Source organism: Oncorhynchus keta, chromosome 28, assembly GCF_023373465.1.
Source record: "Oncorhynchus keta strain PuntledgeMale-10-30-2019 chromosome 28, Oket_V2, whole genome shotgun sequence".
Classification (NCBI taxonomy): Eukaryota; Metazoa; Chordata; class Actinopteri; order Salmoniformes; family Salmonidae; genus Oncorhynchus; species Oncorhynchus keta.
Genome location: NC_068448.1, coordinates 58,462,570 through 58,479,657, shown reverse-complemented (window position 1 = coordinate 58,479,657; position 17,088 = coordinate 58,462,570). Strand labels below are relative to the sequence as shown.

The 17,088-nt window shown below is 46.7% G+C and overlaps 1 protein-coding gene across 6 annotated transcripts in view; it reads right to left on the bottom strand.

The window, feature by feature from the left end:
- pde1ca (phosphodiesterase 1C, calmodulin-dependent a) overlaps positions 1–17,088 on the bottom strand; it is a 185,245-nt gene that overhangs the window by 148,937 nt on the left and 19,220 nt on the right. For 4 of the 6 annotated variants that reach the window (XM_052483326.1, XM_052483324.1, XM_052483325.1 and 1 more), the window contains exons 2-3: positions 2,772–2,822; positions 1,791–1,956 (exon numbers count right to left, since the gene is read on the bottom strand). In XM_052483326.1, the coding sequence (XP_052339286.1) occupies positions 1,791–1,956; positions 2,772–2,822 (217 nt within the window). Of the gene's footprint in view, positions 1–1,790; positions 1,957–2,771; positions 2,823–9,413; positions 9,972–17,088 lie in introns of those variants that run through there. The other 2 variants (XM_052483328.1, XM_052483329.1) reach the window with 1 other exon arrangement.

The following is a 17,088-nucleotide window of genomic DNA, read 5'->3' as shown; positions in this document are numbered from 1 at the left end:
TCACCTGCGGGATTGTCTGACACACCAACCTGGATAGCTAATGAAACTGTGGGTTTGCACAACCTAAAATTTTCTGCACAAACTGTCAGAAACAGTCTCAGGGAAGTTCATCTGCGTGCCCATCGTCCGCACCAGGGTCTCGACCTGACTGCAATTCGGCGCCGTAACTGATATCAGTGGGAAAATGCCCACCTTCGATGGCAACTGGTACGCTGGTGAAGTGAGCTCTTCACGGATGAAACCCGGTTTCAGCTGTACCAGGCAGATGGCAGACAGCGTGTATGTCGTCGTGTGGGCGAGTGGTTTGCTGATGTCAACGTTGTGAACAGAGTGCCCCATGGTGGCGGTGGGGTTATGGTATGGGCTGGAATAAGCTACGGACAACGAACACAATTGCATTTTACCTATGGCAATGTGAATGCACAGAGATATCCTGAGGCCCATTGTCGTGCCATTCATTTGCCACAATCACCTCATGTTTCAGCATGATAATGCACAGCCCCATGTCGCAAGGATCTGTATACAATTCCTGGAAGCTGAATGTTCCAGACATGCATACTCGCCAGACATGCATACTCGCCAGACATGCATACTCGCCAGACATGCATACTCGCCAGACATGCATACTCGCCAGACATGCATACTCGCCAGACATGCATACTCGCCAGACATGCATACTCGCCAGACATGCATACTCCCCAGACATGCATACTCGCCAGACATGCATACTCGCCAGACATGCATACTCGCCAGACATGCATACTCGCCAGACATGCATACTCGCCAGACATGCATACTCGCCAGACATGCATACTCGCCAGACATGCATACTCATCAGACATGCATACTCGCCAGACATGCATACTCACCAGACATGCATACTCACCAGACATACATACTCGCCAGACATGCATACTCACCAGACATGCATACTCGCCAGACATGCATACTCACCAGACATGCATACTCACCAGACATGCATACTCACCAGACATGCATACTCGCCAGATATGCATACTCATCAGACATGCATACTCGCCAGACATGCATACTCATCAGACATGCATACTCGCCAGACATGCATACTCACCAGACATACATACTCACCAGACATGCATACTCGCCAGACATGCATACTCACCAGACATGCATACTCACCAGACATGCATACTCGCCAGACACATATCTGCCTTTCCAGTCGTGTGAAATCCATAGATTAGGGCGTAATGAATTCATTTCAATTGACTGATTTCCTGAAATGAACTGTAACTCAGTAAAACCTTTGAAATTGTTGCATGTTGTGTTTTATATTTTGGTTCACTGTAATTTTCTGCAATTGTACATATTTTGCCATGTGTCAGAGAGATGTTTTGTTGTTGCAGCTTTAAAGCTCATATCCTGCAATTATACACATTTTCCCATGAGGCAGAGGTAAAACTTTTTAAAAGCTTAAATTACAGTGCCTCCACGACCCTATTTTGAGAACCTCTGTTCGAAGAGAGCAAACACTAGGACAAAGTGTGTGTGTGTGTGTGTGTGTATATGTTTCAAATCAAATCAAAGTGAACTGGTCGCGTACCCATTGTAGCAGATGTTATTGCAGAACACAAAAAAAAGCTTGTGTTACTAGCTCCTAACGATGCAGTACAAATGTGTGTGTGTGTGTGTGTGTGTGTGTGTGTGTGTGTGTGTGTGTGTGTGTGTGTGTGTGTGTGTGTGTGTGTGTGTGTGTGTGTGTGTGTGTGTGTGTGTGTGTGTGTGTGTGTGCACAAGGCCACACAACTCCAGACCTGATGGCAGTCTTCTCCATGGCGTCTGGCCCGTCCACGACTGGTAGGTCATCAGCCAGAATCTCCTCTGGACTGCGGGGATCGATGAGAATCCCTCTCTTATCCTTATCCTTGATCCCGATCCCTGCAGTGATGGCGTTCCACAAGGCATTCTGGGACTTGGAGCCTGGACAGGAAGGTCAAGGGACAGAGTTCAGGGTTCATATAATGGGTAGGGCATGGAGTTTTACCCTGACCACATTTTGACATAACCAGGAAACACTCTGGGCATTACAAATGGAGAAGAATACTTGGATCTGAGAAATGTAATGCAATGAGTAAAGACCATAATGTTACAGATGGTGAGCTCAGTGTGTTTTATTTTGCTAGACTATAGATGTAACACATCAGTCAGTCAGTCAGGCTAAGCAGGGAGGCGGTGAGGGTTCGTAACAACTACATGACGAAACACTGCTGCGGCTGTGGGTGTCTGTCGCCCTCTGTCGATAGGTCTCTAGAATGCACTCAGATTCCACTTGGTACAGGAGGAGTGCATAACACTCTGTCACGTGTCTGTGGTGTATAAACACATGGTGTGATGCTGCCATCTAGCCTATGTATGGTATTATCACAAGACAAAAGTGTCAAAATGGTTGATGAGCATTGTGGTGTGATGCTGCCATCTTAGCCTATGTATGGATTTATCAAAAGGCAAAGGTGTCAAAGTTGTTGATGAGCATTTCAACAAACAGCTATTCAATTAAACGGCTATTGACTATGAAGAAAATTATATTTGTCATATGCCAGATGTGTTAAAAAAGTTTTGAAGTAGCTGGTTCCACCCAATGGGCATGCCTTCTCATAGTGTTTGTGTGTGTGTGTGTGTGTGTGTGTGTGTGTGTGTGTGTGTGTGTGTGTGTGTGTGTGTGTGTGTGTGTGTGTGTGTGTGTGTGTGTGTGTGTGTGTGTGTGTGTGTGTGTGTGTGTGTGTGTGGTGACTCACGTGCAAAGCGATTCAGTGGTGGAGGGGTAGTCTCCCCAGCCTTGTTGGCAACTGTGAAAACAGAGACCGAGATAATGAATTAACAAATGAGGGAAGAAGAGGGGGAGGAGAGGATCTGAGCAGGGGAGAGGTTGAAGAAGGCGGTTTTAATGAGTGTAGAAATTAACGCATTCTATTCATCTTATTTTATTTGTTTACAAACATGCTTTTTCATGGGCATGACTGGCTGACCAATTTCCTGTTAAAGTTCAGGACAAGTGAAAATAATGTGTGAATTAATGAATAATGAATTAATGAACTAATCCATCAACGAGTTAGAAGATAAAAGATACCCCAAATGTTCCATACACACAAAAAGCTTATTTCTCTAAAATGTTGAGCATAAATGTGTTTACATCCCTGTTAGTGAGCATTTCTCCTTTACCAGGATAATCCATCCACCTGCCAGGTGTGGCATAGCAATAAGCTGATTAAACAGCGTGATCATTACACAGGTGCACCTTGTGCTGGGGACAATAACATGCCACTCTAAAATGTGCACTTTGTCACACAACACAATGCCACAAAAGTTTTGTAGGAGCATGCAATTGGAATGCTGACTGCAGGAATGTGCACCAGAGCGGTTGCCAGATCATTTAATGTTAATTTCTCTACCATAAGCCAATGTCGTTTTAGAGAATTTGGCAGTACGTCCAACCGGCCTCACAACCCCAGACCGCATGTATGGCATTGTGTGGGCGAGCGGTTTGCTGATGTCAACACTGTGAACAGAGTGCCATGGTGGATGTGCGGGTTATGATATTGGGCTGCCATAAGCTATGGACAACGAACACAATTGCATTTAATGGATGGCAATGTGAATGCACAGCGATACCGTGACGAGATCCTGAGGTCCATTGTCGTGCCATTCATCCGCCGCCATCATCTCATGTTTCAGCATGATAATGCACAGCCCCATGTCGCAAGGATCTGTGCACAATTCCTGGAAGTTGAAAATGTCCCAGTTCTTCCATGGCCTGCATACTCACCAGACATGTCACCCATTGAGCATGTTTGGGATGCTCTGGATCGACATGCACGACAGCGTGTTCCAGTTCCCGCCAACATCCAGCAACTTTGCACAGACATTCAAATGGAGTGGGACAGCATTTCACAGGCCACAATCAACAACTAGATCAACTCTATGTGAAGGAGATGTGTTGTGTTACGCTGCATGATACAAATGGTGGTCACACCAGATAGTGACTGGTTTTCTGATCCATGCCCCTACCTTTTCTTAAATGTATCTGTGACCAACAGATGCATATCTGTATTCCCAGTCATGTGAAATCCATAAATTAGGGCCTAATGAATTTATTTAAATTGACTGATTTCCTGGAACTCAGTAAAATCTTTTGAAATTGTTGCATGTTGCTTTTATATTTTTGTTCAGTATAGATGACATTTTTTCATTTACCTTCAGTACTCAACTATTCTACTACTAGCTTTGTGATTCCACAGAGTAGTCACCATACTTTAGCACAATGAGTAGCAATTATATTCTGCAAGGTCAAATCAACACGTGCCATGCCACATACCAAAGGCTCATTGATGCACTGGAGACCTATCCACACACACACACACACACACACACACACACACACACACACACTGCAGTTCTACCCCAGTTGCCAGGAGACATGTAGCTAGCTAGTTAGCTCGCTTGACTATACACCTACAGCAGTTTAGTTATTTAGTGAGCTAGCTCCTTTTCCAACCGACACACATCTGTCCCTTTCTGGTAGTGAGAAACAAACACAGAATGTCAACCAACATGACAGAGATGGTAAGCAGATTCTCCTGCTGAGGTCACAGACCTTCGAGTCATAAGTGGTGTTTACACAGTGAGGGAAATACTGTAAACTGAATTTGTATTACATTAGTACATTACTTTAATGCACAACTATGTATTTGATGGTCTTGAAAGGTCTTCATTTGAAAGTCTAAATAGATGTTATTCCGTTGAGACTAATGGACTACCTGATGAATTATAAAGACTGTGCCATAAGGAATTTTGATTCACAACGTGTTGGCAACAGTATAAGCAAAAGCAATGAATATTTTTGTTTATATAAAACAATGTTTTATGTAATGATATATTTGGCTGACCAATATCGATATCATCAAGAACATTTAATTACAAGGATTCACGGTTCAGTTAGGAATTTGTAGGACAGCATGCCCTGCCGTTATTGTAAAGAAGAATGTGTACTTAATTGACCTGCCTGGTCAAATAAAGGTACAGTTAAATAAAACGACTGTCCTTCAAGAGCTTTTCAATTTTACACAAATCATACTGTCCTCATTCAGATGGTGCAGCCTATGTATTGGCAATGAAACAGGCAGTAAGAGATGAGGAGGACGGGAATAAGACCGCTGATATAGAGAATCATTGCAGTGCTGGACTGTACTGTGGTTAGGTCATTACATAGGATTACACCTATAATGGGCTACTCTGGGTTACCATGGCATTTTGCTCTACCTACCCCACTGATGACCACCACCTCAAAGACATCTACAGGTCATAAAGAAGGGAGAGAGAGAGAGAGAGAGAGAGAGAGAGAGAGAGAGAGAGAGAGAGAGAGAGAGAGAGAGAGAGAGAGAGAGAGAGAGAGAGAGAGAGAGAGAGAGAGAGAGAGAGAGAGAGAGAGAGAGAGAGAGAGAGAGAGAGACATGAAGAACAGAAAGGGAAGTAAGAGAGAGTGCAGGTGAAAATGGAAAATGACAGAGAAAGGAGATAGAACAAAGAGAGAGAACAAGGAAAGAGGTGCAATAAAAAGAAAATAATCGTAGACAGACATCGAGAGTGACAGATTGGTAGAGGGGTGGATCGAAGGGGTAGAGTGAACAAACCAGTGAGCGGGTCTCAGGAGGAGCTGGGTAAGAGGAGATCCACAGGGGCCAGCAGGAAATTAGGAGAAATCAGAGGGTCTCCAGGAGAGGCTCCCCTTAGTAGGGAGGGTGAGAGAGGATGACTAGAGAGGGAGAAGGAGGGAGGGGAAGAGAGAGGAAGAATAGAAGGGGAGGGAGGAGTGATCGATTGAGCAATAGAGAGAGAGAGAATCTGCTGGAAGGAGTGAGGAAGGAGTGAGGGAGGAGAGAGGTAGTAGAGGGAGAGATAAAGAGAGAGAGCGAGGTAGAGAGACAGTGTGTGTTTGTTCACGTAATTTGTGTCGTCTCAGTCGCCACGACGATAGAAGAGTAGTCCCCGGCAGAGCAGAGGGAGTCATTACCACTAATGAAGTGGCCTCCTCCATCACTGTCGCCCAGACAATACATTGACTACTTACACGTCAGACCCTCTCCTCCCTCACCCCTTATTATTTCCATCTTACCTCCCTCTCTCTCCCTCTTCCTTTCCCTCTTCACTCGCTCTCCTTCCTTCTTTCACTCTTACCTCTCTCTCCCCCTCCAACATGTCTTTCTCCCTCCTACCTCTCTCTCTATCCCTCCTCCATCTCTCCCTCTTACTCATCTCTCTCCCTCTTACCTCTCTCTGCATGTCTCCAAAGCGGTGCCCCAGGTAACCAAAGGTGATATCCCATAACCCCCCCTGCTCCATGCCCCGACAAACCAGAGTCACAGAGATTACCAAACAGGTGTGTGTGTTAATTAGGTCTCCACAGACTACCCTTCCACTGATAGAGGAGGGGACAGGCTAATTTACCACAAACACACACACTAACCCACACATACACGCACTTGTGCACACACACACTTTCCCTCCTCTACCCTTCCATTCTCTCACATCATGCGTCTTGTGTGCTTTTTAAATTCTATGGTATATTATCATCTATATTATTGTTGATGTCACTTCATTGTTGGAAAGAGCTTTCAAGATAAGAATTTCAATGTACTGTTTTACACCTGTTGTATCCTGTGTGCATGGCAAATAAACTATGAAAGTTGAAACACATGCACACACACGTGCACACACACACATGTACCACACACACACACACACACACACACACACAGCAATGTCATATCCTCCCCCGTGCCTCGTCCCCCGTTCCCATAGTAACAGTAATCAGTCATCATCACACACGGCAAGCGTGGGCAGGTAATGTGTGTGTGTGTGTGTGTGTGTGTGTGTGTGTGTGTGTGTGTGTGTGTGTGTGTGTGTGTGTGTGTGTGTGTGTGTGTGTGTGTGTGTGTGTGTGTGTGTGTGTGTGTGTGTGTGTGTGTGTGTGTGTGTGTGTGTGTGTGTGTGTGTGTGTGTGTGCGCGAGCGACGTGGGCAGGTAATGTGTGAGGTAGGGAGAGGGAGACCCTTATCAGCAAGTCAAAGTGTGAGGGTGTTTATGTCCCTTTCATTTACAGACCACATAGAAGCACATAGAAGCAGCTGGAACTCTGGACTCGATCACATGTCTGTTTACTTACATGGGACTTCATCATCAACTATATAGTCTACACGATGGGGAACTATTAAGCTACAACTGTTTACTGTTCATTAACAGCAGATCGCAGCCAGGTGTAGACGGTTAGGTTAGCTGGTTGCATAGTGCTGTAGCTACCGCCGTCACAGCTATGTATGGGCTTAGCCAACTCCTTTGACATTGGTTGTCATACTTCACATGCATGTTTGGCGGGAGGATTGTGTCTTCCTTTCCCATTATTCCTTTCCCATCCTCCCATGAATTGGAGAGTCAGATATTTCAGAAGGACCCCTGTCATATCTACTGTAAATAGTACCCTACCTCTTTTCGTCCCTTTTCATTTTCCCTCCTCTATCCTTTAATTGTCTCTCATCTCTGACCACTGAAGGAACAACTGAACAGAGGAGAGGAGAGGAATGACGGAACATGGAGAGTAGAGGAATGACAGAACATGGAGAGGAGAAGAGGGAGGTTACATAAGATGTACCACTTGACCTTTGAAAGCCTGCAATTACTGCCCTGTTTCTCTGCAAACACACAGTCACACATACACCCCCCCACATACACACACACAATGCTCATGTCACTCCTCTCCTCCACCTCTCAAACTGTAGATTTGAATCCTTACTTTAAATGCAAATCATTCTGCCGTCTTCAACAGCTAACTACTTCCCTATCCTCTGGCTTGACACAGTAAAGTAAAACACTTTCTTCTCTCAGCAGTCTCAGTTCTCGACATGTGAAACAGCCATATGGGCAATTCCATGAAAAGAGAATGATGCAACTAACATTTCCCTTTCAAATGTATGTCAAACAAAATAAAAGTTAAACAAACCATTAAAACAATATGCACAATGACTACTTCTATCAACTTCCACTCAAAATCGTACAAAAACAAGTTTATTGTATATGATGGTTTGTGCAGTCACCGTGTCACCAACATTTGCATCTGCACTCAACTAAATGTGTTTGTGTAACATTTTCTGTGGAAATTGTTATAATTAGTCATTGTGCCTAGAGATGTATGGTTTGTATAACTCCACAATCATCGGTTTATGTTTGGCTTACATTTGAAAGTGAAGCGTCTCAGCATCACTCTGTTAACGTGGAATTGTCCCATAAAAGAGAACACGCTCTGGGGATGAAATAAATGGGATCTCGGAAAGTAATTGTACAGATGTGAGACATTTTGTCTGAAAAAAGAGACGTGTTACAGCCTCCTTCTGTTATCTGCTTTGTTCAGACGACACTGCAATATTCCTCCGCTCAACAGAGAACTAGCTGACTGGATGAGACAAATGTTCACCTCACTGATTTCTGTTCATTATCACCCCTCTCCATGCATCACACACACACACACACACAGACACACACAGACACACAGACACACACACACACACACACACACACACACACACACACACACACACACACACACACACACACACACACACACACACACACACACACAGACACACACAGACACACAGACACACACACACACACACACACACACACACACACACACACACACACACACACACACACACACACACACACAGACGGACACACAGAGACACACACACACACACACACACACACACACACACACACACACACACACACACACACACACACACACACACACACACACACACACACACACACACACACACACACACACACACACACACACGGGGACTTGACAAACAAAGAGAGGAAAATGAAGCTGCCACCAAGATGCATAAAATATTGACAGGCTATTTCACTTTTTTTGATTTTCCTCAATCTATTGAAAAATAATGACACTTCAGAAGAATAGAGATATATTTCTCTCTGTGTCTCCCTCTGTTTTTGTTTTGATAGACTGTGTACAGACATTGAACGACTGTACAGACAGTGAACGACTGTACAGACAATGAATAGACTTGCTAAGGATGCAGGGGAAACATACGAAACTGATTTATCTGAATGTTCACACTGTAGGTCAGTTACATTGTGATATCACACAAGAAAATCACACTGTTAAAGTGCAATTTAACTTTCAAACAAAGAATATATTCAATCATTATATAGAAAACTCGAGAGATATGCTCAACTATGGCAAAGACAGCCTCAGCCAGTGGTAAAGAACACCATATGTTCAGTTCAGTTTGCAAAGACACACAGCTGCACTCAACTATCCCCTACACACACACACACACCCTCTTTCTCTCACTCACCGATGGTGAAGCTGAACCCATCGATGCTGAAAGTGGCGCTCCGGCACTTTTTAAATCCCTGCTTCTTGGAGCTCTTGGAGCTAGGCTCCGTCATCTTTCCTCAACTCCTCACTCTGTCACTGAACTTGTCTTGTATCAAAACTCTTCTCTCTGCTGCCTGCTGTTCTCTCTCTCCTGTGTTTTCCCTCTCTCTCTCTCCGTGGAGGCTCCGTGAGGTGAAGGGGTCCCCCCTCAGCCTGTCCCCCAGGAGAAGTGCACTGCGCGGGGGTATCACCAGAGACTCTCTCCCCTGGGTAGTGACGGTGGTGGAGCCAGGTAGGTGTTGTAAGAGAGAGTTAGCGGAGAAAGGCTAAAGCTCTAGCGCTAACTGAGATGTGGCGACACTAGGGACGGAGCATTAGCGCCGTCCAGTCTCACTGTGCATCCTTACTTCAGGCCCGCTAAGAGCTCTTCAGGAGCCTATAGCTCTAACTCTCTCTATCTCTCTGTTTCTCTGTTTCCCTTTCTTACTCCAGCTCTCCCTCTCTCTGTCCAGCTATCTCTGGCACAACCACTCACCACAGCCACAGAGGAACCCATGTGGGAGAATACAGAAGATATAAACCTCTCTCTCTCCCACCTCCCTCCCTCCCTCCCCTGTAGTAATCTCTATGACCATCCACACTGTTATGCTCCTACAGCAGTTGATTAGTCCCTCTCTCTGTCACATCTCCCTCCCTCCCTCCCCTGTAGTAATCTCTATGACCCTCCACACTGTTCTGCTCCTACAGCAGTTGATTAGTCCCTCTCTCTGTCACATCTCCCTCCCTCCCTCCCCTGTAGTAATCTCTATGACCCTCCACACTGTTCTGCTCCTACAGCATTTGATTAGTCCCTCTCTCTGTCACATCTCCCCCTTCTTTCTCTCTTTCTCCCTCCCTTTCTCTTTCTCAACCTCCTTGCATGAAGTTGCTATCAGAATCATGTTTCTCTTCACCCTGTTGTAGGTGTGCTAATATGGATGTTTCTCTTGCTGCGTACATGCCTGCGTTCATGTGTGTCTGTGTGTATTTGTGCATGAGTGTGTGCATGAGTGTCTGTGTGTATGTTTATTTGTGTTTGGTTGCATTAGTCCCTTGTTGCTGATCCACCAAAATATTTACTTTGCCTCATCGTTAAGAACACTGTAATGGCTGACCTGGGAGACTTGAATGCACACAAACACACACACACACACACCCACATACTGCTCTGTTGCTGTGCAGGGACACATCCACGATTACTCTTTAATGCAATTTCACTTGTCAACTAGGTCTGCAGGTGCATAGATCCTCTTACATTGGAAGTTACTTTACTGATAGTAGTGGACGAGGTTCTGTCAACTGGACTGCATCCCATTAATATATCAACTGCTAGGTCGTATCCTGATGAAGTGCAATAATTGACTAGGCTCTTGGGGAGGATATCCTGCACACTGGGGCCGTGCTATCATTGTATAGTATACTGATTACATTGAAGAAGTCCTTAAGACTGTGTGAAAGGTTTTTTACATGAAAGTGCCTCAGAAAACCACAGACTGTAGAACAATAACATGTTTCAGTACAGACTTTGTATCATTTCCCCCGACATCCATAATGTAAACACAGTCTGCACCACTACTCACTACTGTTCGTCTAGTGCCACTTCTGATTTCCTGCTTCACCAATTGTTTATGAAAAAGGTGTGTGTTTGTGTTTTTATTATTTTTTATTTTAAATAGTTATCGGGCACCATTGTTCACAGGCATCAATACAGACTACAGCCTCACAAAAGACGCTGTTCTTCTCAGCTGTTGGAGTCGTAGCACAGACATTCACCTCAAGGTCTCTCTTCCAACACAGAACAAGAGGAACGATTACACAATATGTCCCTTAGTAACAACAGAACCCTTTCAGTTCACTTACATTGACTTGGTCATCTCAACATATCGTACTGTGCTATAGCGGGAGGTAGGAGATCTCAGAGGAGAGAGTTGTTCTCAGGCTATAGGGTGGTTTTCACAGTCTGTTGAATAACTACCGGGGAGTACTAATAACGTGATCCAGTTGAATTGAATTGAATGTGTCGACGTAGAAAATATCCCACAGTTTCCTCAGAACCAAGTATTTCATGTGACCATCCCCACGGAGTGAGTGAAGGTGTGAAGTACAGGAGTGTCAACAGTGCGTCACCCTTCTACATCCAGTCTCTTAAACACCTGTCTTGTGGCACCTGTGAAACCAGTCAGGCCAGAGGGTTTCATTGTATATGTGATAATGGCGTATGCAGTTTCATCTACAATAGAGACTCTATGGCCAGAACAGATTTGATTTGTAAAAGAACAGACACACAAATGCAACATGCGACAATTTCAAAGATTTTACTGAGTTACAGTTCACATAAGGAAATCAGTAAATTGAAATAAATTCATTAGGCCCTAATCAATGGATTCCCGGGAAAAGGTAGGGGTTTGGATCAGAAAATCAGTCAGTATCTGGTGTGACCACCATTTGCCTCATGCAGTACGACACATCTTCTTCGCATAGATTTAATCAGGCTGTTGATTATGGCCTGTGGAATGTTGTCCCACTCCTCTTCAATGGCTGCGTGAAGTTGCTGGATATTGTCGGAAACTGAAACATGCTGTTGTACACGTCAATCCAGAGCATCCCAAACATGCTCAATGGGTGACATGTCTGGTGAGTATGCAGGCCATGGAAGAACTGGGACATTTTCAACTTCCAGGAATTGTGTACAGATCCTTGTGACATGGGGCTGTGCATTATCATGCTGAAACATGAGGTGATGGAGGCGGATGAATGGCACGACAATGGGTCTCAGAACTCGTCACGGTATCTCTGTGCATTCACATTGCCATTGATAAAATGCAATTGTGTTTGATGTCCATAGTTGATGCCTGCCGATACCATAATCTCACCGCCACCATGGGGCAGTCTGTTCACAACGTTGACATCAGGCTGCTGTAGGCCAGTTGGACATACTGCCAAATTCTCTAAAACGATGTTGGAGGTGGATTATGGTAGAGAAGTTAACAGTAAATTGTCTGGCAACAGCTCTGCCAATTGCATGCTCCCTCAAAACTTGAGACATTACATGGCATTATGTAATGACAAAACTTCACATTTTAGAGTGGCCTTTTATTGTCCCCAGCACAAGGTGCACCTGTGCAATGATCATGCTGTTTAATCAGAATCTTGATATGCCACACCTGTCAGGTGGAGGGATTCTCTTGTCAATTTAGAAATGCTCACTTAGAGGGATGTAAATACATTTGTGCACAACATTTGAAGGAAATAAGCTTTTTGTGCGTGTGGAAAGTTTCTGGGATCTTTTATTTCATGAAACATGGGACCAGCACTTTACCTATTTTTAACTGAAGGACAAACATATAAAATGGGTCATCACATTTAAATGCAGTTCATGAATGTTGCATTAAATCACACAAACCAGATGTCTGGAAACATACATAATTAACAAAAACACACTATGACATATGGGCAGGAACTATGAGCTTTTGCCAGTAGCAAATGCTAATATTGTCACGCCCTGACCTTAGAGAGCCTTTTTATGTCTCTATTTGGCTTGGTCAGGTTGTGATTTGGGTGGGCTTTCTATGTTCTTTATTTCTTTGTTTCTGGCCGAGTGTGGTTCCCAATCAGAGGCAGCTGTCTATCGTTGTCTCTTGATTGGGGATCATACTTAGGCAGCCCTTTTTCCCACCTGTGATTGTAGGTAGTTGTCTATGTGTAGTGGCCTGCGAGCACTACGTAGCTTTACGTTCGTTTGTTATTTCTTGTTTTGTTGGCGACATTCTAAATAAAAGTATAATGTACGCTCACCACGTTGCACCTTGGTCCACTTCTTCCGATGGGCGTAACAGAACTACCCACCACAAAAGGACCAAGCAGCGTGGAGAAAGGGACTCATGGACTTGGGAGGAAATCAAGGACGGTAAAGGACCCTGGAGGCAGGCTGGGGAATATCGCCGTCCAAAGGAGGAGATAAAGGCAGCGAAGGAGGAGTGGTGATTGTATGAGGAGGCAAGTCATCGAAGCAGGCACGAGAGGTAGCCCCCCCAAAAAATTTGCGGGTGGGCACACGGGGAGATTGGCGGAGTCAGGTTATAGACCTGAGCCAACTCCCCGTGCTTACCGCGGGGAGTGAGTGACCGGGCAGGCACCGTGTTATGCGGTAAAGCGCACGGTGAGCATGCACAGCCCTGTGCGCTCGGAGCCAGCTCTCCGCAAGTGCCACGCTAGAGTGGGCATCCAGCCAGGGCGGATTGTGCCATCTCAGCGCCATTGGTCTCCGGTGCGCCGTTTCGGCCCAGGGTATCCTGTGCCGGCTCTGCGCTCTGTGTCTCCGGTGCGCTGTGACTGCTCAGAGCGTCCTATGCCTGCGCTCCGCCCGTGCCCGGCTAAAGTGAGCATTCAACCAAGAGGAGTGGTGCCAGGGATCAGCACCAGATCTCCAGTGCTCCCCCACAGCCCGGTTCATCCTGTGCCTGCTCCCAGAACCAGGCCTCCTTTATGTCTCCCCAGCCTGGTGGGCCCTGTGGCAGCCCCACGCACCAGGCTACCTATACATCGCCTCCCACCAGTGATGATCCATGGCACGAAGCCTCCAGTGATGATCCATGGCACGAAGCCTCCAGTGATGATCCATGGCATGAAGCCTCCAGTGATGATCCATGGCAGGAAGCCTCCAGTGATGATCCATGGCACGAAGCCTCCAGTGATGATCCATGGCACGAAGCCTCCAGTGATGATCCATGGCACGAAGCCTCCAGTGATGATCCATGGCACGAAGCCTCCAGTGATGATCCATGGCACGAAGCCTCCAGTGATGATCCATGGCACGAAGCCTCCAGTGATGATCCATGGCACGAAGCCTCCAGTGATGATCCATGGCACAAGCCTCCAGTATAATGTACGCTCACCCCGCTGCGACTTGGTCCACTTCTTCTGACGGGCGTGACAAATATTACTACTCTGAAGCCAATCAGTTCAAACATAGCTGTTAGTCAAATGATCATCAAACCTGGGTTCAACTATTATTTCAAATATTTCAATTACTTTCACATATATATTCAGATATTTGTTATTTGAAAAGACAAGTAGTTGAATTTTGGCACGTATTTTAAAATACCCATTACTGTCACGCCTTGGTCACTGTATTTTGTGTTTTCGTTATATATTTGGTCAGGCCAGGGTGTGACATGGGTATATATTGTATTTTCGTATTGGGGTTTGTAGTATTTGGGATTGCGGCTGAGTAGGGGTTCTCAATCAGAGTCAGGTGATTCTCGTTGTCTCTGATTGGGAACCGTATTTAGGTAGCCGGGGTTTCACTGTGTATTTCGTGGGTGATTGTTCCTGTCTCTGTGTAGTTTCACCAGATAGGCTGTAATTAGGTTTCACGTTCCGTTTGTTGTTTTTGTATTTGTATAGTTATTTCATGTGTCACTTTTTCCATTAAAGTCATGAGTAACCACCACGCTGCATTTCGGTCCGACTCTCTTTCTACAAACGAAGAACGCTGTTACAGAATCACCCACCACACTCGGACCGAGCAGCGTGTTAACAGGCAGCAGCGAAGGGAGGACGTTATGGACAGCAAAAGCATGGAGTATACGACGTGGGAAGAAATAGACAGGTGGGCGGCCGACCCAGAGAGAATGCCGGAGCCCGCCTGGGATTCGCTAGAGCAGTGCGAAGAGGGCTATAGGCGAATGGAGTCGAAAAGAAAGACACGGCGGCTAAAGCGGAGAGGCGCTGGTATAAACAGGCAGCGACAGCTGGAGCAGCAAAAGGAGGATGAATTATTCGGAGAATGGACATGGGAAATCGTGTTGGATGGTAAAGGTTGTTACACTAGGGAGGAGATACTGGCCGAAAGAGATCGCCTCCCATGGGAACAGGTGGAGGCACTAAGTGCGGGTGCATAGCCCGGTGCGGTTCATACCAGCCCTTCGTATTGGCCGGGCTAGAGTGGGCATCGAGCCAGGAAAGCTTGGGCAGGCTCGGTGCTCAAGAGCTGCAGTGCGCCTGCACGGTCCGGTCTATCCAGAGCCACCTCCACACACCAGTCCTCCGGTAGCAGCTCCCCGCACCAGGCTTCCTGTGCGTGTCCTCGATCCTGTAGCACCAGTTCCAGCACCACGCATCAGGCCTACAGTGCGCCTCGCCTCCCGTCTCTCCAGCGCTGTCGGAGCCTTTCTCCTCTCCTACGCTACCGGAGTCTCCTGTCTGTTCAGCGCTATCAGAGCCTTCCTTCCCTCCTGCGCTGTTGGAGTCTCCCGCCTGTTCAGCGCTATCAGAGCCTTCCTCCTCTACAGCGCTGCCAGAGCCTCCTGCCTGTTCGGAGCAGCCTGAGCTGCCAGTCTGCAGGGAGCTGTCAGTCTGCAAGGTGCTGTCAGTCTGCATGAAGCAACCAGAGCTGTCAGTCTGCAAAGAGCTGCCAGTCTGCAAGGAGCTGTCAGTCTGCAAGGAGCTGCCAGTCTGCAGGGTGCTGTCAGCCTGCATGGAGCAGTCAGAGCTGTCAGTCTGCATGAAGCAGCCAGAGCTGTCAGTCTGCAAAGAGCTGCCAGTCTGCAAGGAGCTGTGAGTCTGCAAGGAGCTGCCAGTCTGCAGGGTGCTGTCAGCCTGCATGGAGCAGTCAGAGCTGTTAGTCTGCATGAAGCAGCCAGAGCTGTCAGTCTGCAAAGAGCTGCCAGAGCTGTCAGTCTGCAAAGAGCTGCCAGTCTGCAAGGAGCTGTCAGTCTGCAAGGAGCTGTCAGTCTGCAAGGAGCTGCCAGTCTGCAGGGTGCTGTCAGTCTGCATGAAGCAACCAGAGCTGTCAGTCTGCATAGAGCAGCTAGATCCGCCAGTCAGCCATGATCTTCTAGATCTGCCAGTCAACCAGATTCTTCCAGATCTGCCAGTTAACCAGAATCTTCCAGATCTGCTAGTCAACCAGAATCTTCCAGATCTGCTAGTCAACCTGAATCTTCCAGATCCGCCAGCCACCCAGGATCTACCGGAGCCTACTACCTACCTGAGCTTCATCTCAGTACTGGGCTTCCTCGCAGTACTGGGCTTCCTCTCAGTACTGGGCTTTCTCTCAGTACTGGGCTTCCCCTCAGTTCCGGGCTGCCCCTCAGTTCCGGGCTGCCCCTCAGTCCCGAGCTGCCCCTCAGTCCCGAGCTTCCCCTCAGTCCCGAGCTGCCTCAGTCCCGAGCTGCCCCTCAGTCACGAGCTGCTCCTCAGTTCAGTGGGTTTCTGGGTGAGGACTATTAGGCCATGGTCGGCGGCGAGGGTGGATTATCCCAGGACGCGAAGGGGAGGAACTAGGACATTAATGGAGTGGGGTCCACGTCCCGGGGAGGGGGTTCTGTCACGCCTTGGTCATTGTATTTTGTGTTTTCGTTATATTGTTTAGTCAGGCCAGGGTGTGACATGGGGTTATTGTATTTTCGTATTGGGGTTTGTAGTATTTGGGATCGCGGCTGAGTAGGGGTGTTGTATAGGCTTGGCTGCCTGAGGCGGTTCTCAATCAGAGTCAGGTGACTCTCGTTGTCTCTGATTGGGAACCGTATTTAGGTAGCCGGGGTTTCACTGTGTATTTCGTGGGTGATTGTTCCTTTCTCTGTGTAGTTTCACCAGATAGGCTGTAATTA